Source organism: Etheostoma spectabile, chromosome 7 (assembly GCF_008692095.1).
Source record: "Etheostoma spectabile isolate EspeVRDwgs_2016 chromosome 7, UIUC_Espe_1.0, whole genome shotgun sequence".
NCBI classification, from domain to species: domain Eukaryota; kingdom Metazoa; phylum Chordata; class Actinopteri; order Perciformes; family Percidae; genus Etheostoma; species Etheostoma spectabile.
This window is the reverse complement of record NC_045739.1, coordinates 14,687,207-14,696,648: the sequence shown is the minus strand read 5'-3', so window position 1 is coordinate 14,696,648 and position 9,442 is coordinate 14,687,207. Positions and strand designations below refer to the sequence as shown.

General features: G+C 38.3%; 1 protein-coding gene across 1 annotated transcript; it reads right to left on the bottom strand.

The window, feature by feature from the left end:
• Nucleotides 1-325: 325 nt before the first annotated feature.
• On the bottom strand, nucleotides 326-1,597 carry her3 (hairy-related 3). The gene is made up of 4 exons (XM_032521169.1): nucleotides 1,483-1,597; nucleotides 1,268-1,363; nucleotides 1,042-1,123; nucleotides 326-868 (listed from the first exon to the last, which is right to left on the bottom strand). The coding sequence occupies exons 1-4, from the start codon at nucleotides 1,534-1,536 to the stop codon at nucleotides 393-395; spliced, it is 708 nt and encodes a 235-aa protein (XP_032377060.1). The 5' UTR covers nucleotides 1,537-1,597; the 3' UTR covers nucleotides 326-392.
• Nucleotides 1,598-9,442: the final 7,845 nt, after the last annotated feature.

Here is a 9,442-nt window from a genome sequence, read left to right as displayed (position 1 = left end):
TACAGGCCTAATACATTTATCAAATGTTTATCACAGTTGGATAAATATAAGATACATTTTCCACTTTGACCATAAAAAAAAAAAAATGCACTATGAGGCAGTTTAACATTTTTTTTTAATTTAGCTAATATAACAGGTACCCATTCATCGTGTTTTAACTCGCCATCTCTGTTTTTACCAATATGACATCGAAAAATCACTTGTTATAAATCGGCCAATTGTTGTAAACGACTCGTAGAAAGTTAAGGTTCTTTAAGAGACATGACCACACGTCAGTTTTCGTCAATTTTATTAAGAAAATATTTCATATACAGTATAACCTATAATAGCATATTGTCATCTATACAGTGCAATAATCAACATTCAACCTACGATTTAGGATATCTACAGCTTTACCAAGGCCGCCAGACATTGTGCTGAGGTTTTGCAACTTCATTCCTGTTACTATTCTTGGTACTTAAACTTTTTTCACGAGCAGGCCTGCTTTGTGTGGGTGCCGCAACAGGGACAGTCTGTTTGCTTGGAGATGACTGTCGTGCGTCTTTGCTCGGTAAACAGCTGGACGTGCTTGCACTAAGCGGTTTCAGAGTTTTACATTTGGCCGTTTTTCTCTCCCCAGGCCCAGCTGCCGATGGAGGAAGTGTCAGCAGCTCATCCTGAGTCTCCGCTGCCCGGCCCCGGCTGCTGTCCATGGTGCTGACGACTTCCTCTCGTCCCCGAGAGCGACAGAGTTCACCGGAAAGCTGCGATAACATCCAGCCGTCGCTCCCGCTCAAGTTGTCGGCCATCAGCAAATATTGGTTGACGTTCGCCATGCACCTGCGAAAACCAGTTTGATATTCAGAGAACTCGGAAGCAGCGGCAGTGCCTGAAAGCAGTGGGAAGACATTTTAAGGTAAGAAACACGCATACACACTCTGCATACAATACAAAACTGACCTGATTTAGGCCTAGCCATAAAATAATCTTAACTTTGACGAGTATCTAATTTGAATATTGACGGTTTGTAAGCGTGAGGTCAGGCTTAGGCCTAGAACTTACAACTCTGGATCTTTTGGAGGTTCCTTAGATGTTTCACAGTAAGCTCCAAGATGTCGGCCTTTTCCAGTTTGCGCTTTCGAATCTGAGAAAATAGAAAATACATTAAAATACAGACATTTTCTAATAATTATAATTACGTAAGCATGCGTTGCATGGTCGCAAAGTATACAAAAAATAAATTATATATATTTTTTCGAAGTTCTAAAGTTAAATCCTGCATACTTACGCTACTGCTGTAGAAGCTCTCCAGAAGAGATTTTAACTGGTCCAAACACTTGTTTATGCGAGCTCTTCTTTTCTTTTCCATGAGTGGTTTGGAGACCTGTGGAAAAAAAAGAGGGATGAAATGAATATTGCAACATACTTCACTAATTTTCTGGTAGGCCTATATAATGTTCTCCCCCTAAATTCTGTTCCTCTTAATACGTTTTTTCCACACACCCTGTTTCCAACGATGGGTTTGGACTTTTCTACGCAGTCTGTCGTCGCCACCATTCTGTTAGTCCTTTTCTGGTTTCCTTGAAGTTAATCACTTTCTCTCTTTGGCACACGAATGGAGGAGTTGACTCTGAGTGGATTTATATAGAGACACCCACTTAACATCTCAATGCAAACAGTCCCGCCTGTCTCTTGTGCTCAAATGAGTAAAACACCGGCGTCATTTGACAACCAACCAAAGGCTTCGTGGCACCGAAAGGGAAGAATGTTATGCTGTTTTAAATGTGTTATTGGAATTATTACTGGATTTGCTGCTTTATTTAATTCATCTTAATAGTCAACTAACAAAAGCCTGTTATGAAATGCAGGCACTGCAGAGGAATTGTCAGAAATCGCAGTGCATAAAAACTGTACTTCCCCGTTGGGGTAGGCCTAAATTACTCTGTCTGTTAATAACTATCTAGATCGGGATTATTTCAAGGTCGGTTAAACACAAAACATCCACAGACCCCACATCTAGGTAGCTGCAGTAGCCTATAACCTACTGCGCAATGGATGTATTAAGTGCAAATATCAAAGAAACAACGTGTGGGGCAAAAAGCTAAGGAGAAGCGTAAAAATCTTCAACATAATGGGTAATCATAATGGTTCTGCTTGGTGAGCATGGTGTGGGTACTATTGACTCCTTTATTCAATCTTTTAAATGTGAGTTTCACGCCACCAGTCGAAGGCAGCACCGTGTTAATTCCCTGCGTGTCACCTACAACATTTAGATTTTCTGGTGGCGGACACTTGTAGTGAAAGTGTTACACCTGCAACATGTTATTTGCCTACAACAGCTAAACCTAGGCTACTTTTTTTTCAGGCAACACATGCAGTTACGCTTTTGTTTATAAAGCCTACATCAAACACCAACCATGTACTGACGAAAAGCACAACATTTTGCGATATATTACTTAGGAATTCTTCGACTATTGTGTGTCGCCAGTTTTTGTCTTCATACCAGGCGCGGTGAGGCACCGAGGAGAATCGCGGGCCGCCCCTTGTCCTCGGTCCCTCGCCTCCCGATTTTCCACACTGCTCCCTGAAAGGGGCGAAGGCTTGGGAAAGTTATATGAGCTGAAACAATGTATTGACTATAGGCTCACTGCAGTCCACACACACACACACACACACACACACACACACACACACACACACACACACACACACACACAGACCATCTAAAAAATAGTAAATGGGGGTGTATTAAAGCTAACATTGTAGGCTAGACACCCACTTAGGGGATGCTAGCACTAATGGTAAGCGTAAATGTGTTAATTGTATAATTCACTCTATAGATGTGTGGTTTATTTCAGAAGTAAAGACAGTAAGTGCGTTTAGATGTGCGGTTGAAAAGACAAGCGAATATGCTGAGAAAACCATTGCCAAAGTCTTCTTTCCTGATCCGGTACACAATAATAACCTTTATTTATAGCACCTTTTAAAAACAGAGTTACAATGCTTGGGTTAAAATGAGCCGGGTAAAGGTGGGGCATTTGTATTCAGTCTATGGAGAACGCGAATGAAAAGAGGCTAGTTTATAGTGCGCCATTGATCTTTTCTTTTGGTCTGCTTTGTGACCACAAACGTGTGGGCATCAAAAGATTCCCTACACTTTTAAAGTGAACCAACATACTGTCCTTTTCATTCAGTTTTGACAAGATAAAGTAGACGTCCTGTACAACCTTCTGTTACATGTGAACTAGTTTTATTAATAACTTTAAATTGGCAGATTTAAGTGTTGATTGCCACCACGGCCCTATTACCGTTATTTTCATGCGGACTGCGTAATCTGTATACTGAAACCCAGCAGTAGGATATTTCCGTTTATTACATTGTATAACTATATAAGTACTAAAATCGATAGATTTCTTCAATAGTTAAGACTGGATTAATTGGCCATGAAGTCATGATTAAAACAGACTGCACTTGCACAGACATGTCAGGCGTGTCAGAAGACACTAATTGCGTAAAATTTACCACAATGGTGGTGTTATTAATTAAAGCATTTAATCGGTATGAAATTTGTCCGAGGTGCTCTGGTGTAAGTGAGCTTTCAGGTGTCTTTTGTCCTCTCTGGACGCCACATTATCTGCGTTTTCACGCTTGGTTTTAACACAAGACCGTGAAGCGTTACTTTTAAGAGTCGAGGCATCACAACAGTCGCCTGTCTTGTTATTCTGTGCCATAGAGTAGAGATTTCACCGCTGATTATTCGGTATAATTTCAATTAGTGTTGGCTCTCTGGGGTCTACAGTGAAGGAATGCAGTCAGGCTTTAAAACTGTTTCCCTATAGCACTCAAAAGTCGTATAATGTCATCATCTATCCATAATAATAGCGCAACGAGAAACTTGTGTCCCACGTAGACATAATAATGCGAGTGCCATTAAATGACAAGTTAAGTGTAGGCTATGTTTTAAAAAGGGCTCGGGCTCTCGCTCCACTGTCACTTTTCAGCCCCAGGTTATTCATTAACCCTATCGGACCATTGTCATGGATGCCCGCCGGCGGGGACTTGACAATGCTGCTGTAATAATTGGACTATTGGAGAACTTGTTAACAGCAATTAGTGAAGCAATTATGCAATTACTGCAATAAACTATTTGAGAGAAACTGAGACATTTGCAAGCCAATTGTTAGGCCTATACCAAACGGTAGGCTATAATATGCAGACTTGCAAAGGTAATCTACACCTTCCATTTAGGCTAGGCTACTTTATGTAGATGTAAGTGTGTTTACGAATAAAAAGAGATTACAAACAATAGCAGCATGCGTGTTTAAAGGCTACTAGTTGTGCATTCTGATGGCATCATGCATTAAAAAATGTAATAAATATACCTGTGTTGTAAACTGCAGGTCATTGTATTTTGCTGAACATGATTTAACGATTACCAAACTTGTAATCAATTTCGTCCGTATACTTTAAATGTGTGCAACAGCGAGTTAACGATATGCAAATACAGCCCCATAAGTTGGCGCACCATGAGCGGAGCAAATCGATGTACCGCCTCCATTCAGATGGACCCGAGGCAGTACTGGTGTGACCAAAACGCTCATTGTGAGTAACAAGGTCGCAGTAAAAAGAGCAGGTACATCGACAGGTGTGCTGGAAAAATATTTGAAATATATACAGGATTTCCTGAAAAGCCACGCGACGGACCTGTTGACGAAGCTCTGATCAAACATCAAATAGAAACGGCATCATGAATTTCTATAGACTGGTCCTCGGGTTATTTAAAGACTTTTTACTTTGGTTTGGGAATACAATGGGCGCTCTTTGCCTGTTTGTGCCGGGGTTACCGCATGAAAGGAACTGGGGTGCACATTAACATCGCTTAGGGTTTTCTCAAGGGCCGAAATGAACTGACTGGAAAGTAACTTTATAACTCGCTGGAGGATGAAGCCTTTGTCGAGCTCTAAACTGAAAGACACAAGTGCCTAACAAAAGGGGAGCGCCATTGTTAAACACTAAAGCGCATGGGTATGGATGCGCCTTGAATTGCAAAACATCTGCCATTTACTCTGAACCACTTGAGCAAGATTTGAATAAGAATAACCAAGCACCCTTAAGCGCACTGTATTTAGCCGTGCGTAAAACAACAGTTACCAGGCATGTGACCAACGCGGGAATTAAGCGTTTGGTTTGACATATGAAATAAAATAAAAAACTCAGAGGTACTTAGCTTTTTCAGTGTATTATCTTACCTCAATATCTCAAACTCCTTGTAGATACACACGATCATCTTCCTTGTTTGAAATATTAACGTTTCTCAGAAACAGTTTTTGTGTACTGAAAAAGTTGTCTACATTTTTGAAAAAGTTGTAGTCCACGTGACGGCAGTTTAGTTTCAGTTGGATGGATTAATGAGTATGAAGTATAGAATACAGATATGATCAAACCCACCGTTAGTTATGAACAACAGCACACGGACTGAAAATGAACTCCAACTAATTGCCATTGCTGCAAGGGGCCCGAGATTTTCAAGTCCACTCAAACATAAACTCACTTGGTCATTAAGTATTATCTGTGTTAATAACCAAATCAATATTCTTACAGGCAGGACCAACAATGTATGGCGGTGTTTCAAATAAATTGCGACTCATTCTCAGCATAACTAACTGTGGAAGTTGGGCTTTGGTAAAGTTTAGGCAACTAGGAAACCAAATCTCTCAACAGCAGCATCCCCGAGGGGCTTTTTTAGTGATTATGAAAGACAATCGTAAAGGCAAATCCCATATGGTCACCAAACGCAAATGGCCTTCACTAAAAGTGCATTTTGTGTTTTGCTTTTTTTCGCAAAAGGAAGGACCAGTTGCTGGTCAAGTTTTTCCCATGGGTTTCCCTTTATCTGACCAAAGTGGAAAATTGAAAGGTACATGTGAAAAGACATGGGGCGTTCCTCCGATTATCCTCGCTCTATATTTTGTTAAACAGAAATATGCAGAAATAACGGTGCTTCCATCGACCTGGATAAAATAACCAATAATAAATAATACTACTAATCAAGGAATGTTAGTCTTTATAGAATACAAAATAAATGCGTTTATGTAAGTCTCGGCAATTTAGATAGTCGTTTTCAATATTTAGACTAATTTGAATTTTAAACCATATCAACCCCTCATCCCCATATGGTTACTTTAACCAGGCTAACATTGTAGCAGGCTACACAAATATTGAACATGTCTGGATTTGATTTGTCTGGATCAATACGTTGAAATTGACAACGTGTGTGGCGAATGTAACTCTAAAATTGGTATGAAATCGTCAATTTGTTGGTGTCAGCGTTCAGCTCTCCAAACGCGCCATATGCCATGCTAAGTGGCACTATTTACCAATTCGTTCCTAGTTTCACGGTCCGTCCTCCCCTTCTCTTTGCCAGAAAACTGAATAGCCACAACAAAATGGCAATTTACCCCTGGAATGGTCCCACACCCCCCGCGGCACGGCTCTTTCCGTTTCACTTTGTGGGGCACCCCATCCTTACTGAGCGTCACAGCGTGAAACTTTGACTTTCAAATGGAGGCAGAAATTGTTCGACAGTCAGCAGCGTTGCTGACGCATCACTTGGGTCCATGACGTACTGTCAGTAAGTAAACCTGTCGAAACAATCGAAAAAAACGTTATTTATGACAAAAATGTATTTTGATCTATGACCAAATAATCAATGGGACATCTGGCAAAGGCATATCATTGTCTGGATAGGCATTTAATGCCTCAAAATGAAACACTGTTATCCCCAAATCTCTAATTACATCTAATCAGTGTCATGGCTGGCAATAGGGTTGTGCATTACTGCATAAATTAGGATGTAATTCATTTCCGAACCAATGTAGTTCCATGACTGAACAAGAAGGTTGGCAGTGAATAGGAACATTTGGTAACTTCAGGTAGACCCAGAAGTGGTTTGATTCCCATGAGGTAACCTGCTCCAGATATATGCTTCCATTAAACTATTTCTGAATGAAGGTGCTTCTACCCACTGGGACCTGTCACATCCAGCATTACCTGTGGAAGTGCACCATAAGGCACATAGATCATTTTTAATTTACACAAACATTTACTGAGAAAAAAAAATCTATTCAAACAGTGGAAACAGAGGCAATAAACAAAGATGATGGCATGCATCAAACCTAGAACAGAAGTTAATCATCACTTTATACTTTCATTAAGACTTAAATTGTCTATAAGGTTACAGAAATAAACTGACATGGACAAAAACCAACATGCTAGTATACAACATTGAATAGCGTTATTTATAACTCCGGTGTATTACTTCAGTATGAATTAACTAAATGGTGTACAAAGAATGAACACACGCTTAATCTGTTTAAAATCTGTACGACAAAAGTGATATATTGCACTCTCCACCCATACCTAACTTTAATCTCAATCAAATAGTTTTCTTTAATTTTGTTGTTCTTTAATTTTACCTTTTAATCTTAATTCACATCATCCAGTTTCTAAAATCACAGTCTAATTTTTAAGGTAATGTCCCTATAGAGAATATGGCTTAATGATCGTACTAAATGGGTGACAAATGTAACAGTATGTTCATTATCAGGCTTTGACTTTGATGAAAACTGACATTAGAGGACAAATAAGTCATACATATATATATATATATATATATATATATATATATATATATATATATATATATATATATATATATATATATATATATATATATATATATATATATATATATATGGTCGAACTGTAATCTAGCCTGTAGACAGCATCATTGTGAAGTGGTGCCATCATGTGGTGATGTGGTGTTACAGCAACCTTAAAAATCTTGAACAAAGAAAAACACACATTCCATTTGTTTGTTTTTATTGAATCACCTTACTGTTACATAACTGTAGTACTGTACAGGTACATGGACATATCTGAGTTACAGGGGCTTAACAGAATTAACTTAAATGGATTGTCCCTAAACGTCCTAAAGCTGTTAACAGCAATAAAATCTATGTTAATCATTCAGTGCAAATACTTTATTTGTCTCCTTGTGGAAATTCATTTTTAAGTTGAATTTTAACCCATACGTACTGTATGTCTGTGACGATTTCTTCTACTTATTTTAGAATTTAAGCATGGATGATTACAATGCTGGTTAAGCAAGGGACAAAAAGTCTAGTAAGAAGGCACATAAAACTGTTACTTAATATTCGATTAGCTTGCTAAAATTCGGCAAAAATAATTGTCTAGACAATTTGGAGGGGGAACCAAGTATACACTAATGAAGTCCAAACCACTTTGCAATATCATTAAACATGACTTGATTGTCACATTCAGAGTAAGGGAAACATCCACCGAGGGCAATTGTTACGGGGCAATCGGGACACAAGTTAGAGTGATGACACTTACTCTGAACATGATTCTCTCTCTGCCTGTGAAAAAGTACTGGGATTGGTTCCCCTCAGCATAAGCTTTCAACAAAAAACTGATTTTGAGGTATGAAAGTTACTTTTTTTAATGTTTTGTTTTTTTCATTTGCTGTCTAAAGTTTAGATGACTGTAAGTTTAAACTTACATTAATTTTATCTCTACATTATTGGTTAAAAATTAAAATGAGCAAACTATGGTAATATAGGTGTTGCTAGCTGGCGTACAGGTATTTATCACGGCTGCAAGATCGGGGGCAATAGTAACAACAACACAATTGCCTTAAAGCCACATGGCCTATTGTGAGCATTATTGATTTAATATTAACAGAAAGTTTAAATATTATCTAGCCTATGTCTACAAGTTCCTCTCTTGACCTGATCAGCTGATCCATGTGTTTGAGTAAAATATACTTTTAATTTAAATTAAAAAATAAAAACCTAGTTAACAATATAGTTGCCTAGCCTCTGCAAAAATAAAAATAGACTTTTTTTTTGAATGCATACAATGCCTAACATCTAAAAGAATTTGAACCAATACAAAAAAAATCTCAAGTAACATTATTAGGCTACATAATACAGCAGTAATCTCAGTACTTTGAAGTGTGGTTTTATTTGAGATACAGTGGGTTAATATGACTTTTTGTTACAATTGCCTGACTTTTGACATTCAATTTAATGTTAGTCCTGTTTTTATTAATGTAAATATATTAATTATATCATTAATTACTGCACATATATATATATATATATATGTTTCTTGTATCAAAAGATGACTAGTGTATTTCTAGTAGTCTGTGAGTTAAGGAAAATATAATTATTTTACAATTTCCTTCGGTCTCCCTGACTACAGATATCAGCCATGCACAGACTTCTGGAACCCCTCAACCCCCAACCCCAAATCCTTGACGGTTATTGGCTGGAACGCTGGAACACTGTGGGTTATATTTGGTTGTTGGCCAGTTTGTTTTTGTTGTTGTGTGTGGACTGTCTCTGGGTGGTCTACAAAGACCACTTCTTTTTTTTTTTTT

Excerpts from the sequence above, each read along its gene's own strand:
- her3 (XM_032521169.1), bottom strand. The coding sequence starts at position 1,536 with ATGGTGGCGACGACAGACTGCGTAGAAAAGTCCAAACCCATCGTTGGA. Across the intron at positions 1,364-1,482 it reads AACCCATCGTTGGAAACAGG|GTCTCCAAACCACTCATGGA; the intron begins GTGTGTGGAAAA and ends TTTTTTCCACAG. Across the intron at positions 1,124-1,267 it reads AGAGCTTCTACAGCAGTAGC|ATTCGAAAGCGCAAACTGGA; the intron begins GTAAGTATGCAG and ends CTATTTTCTCAG.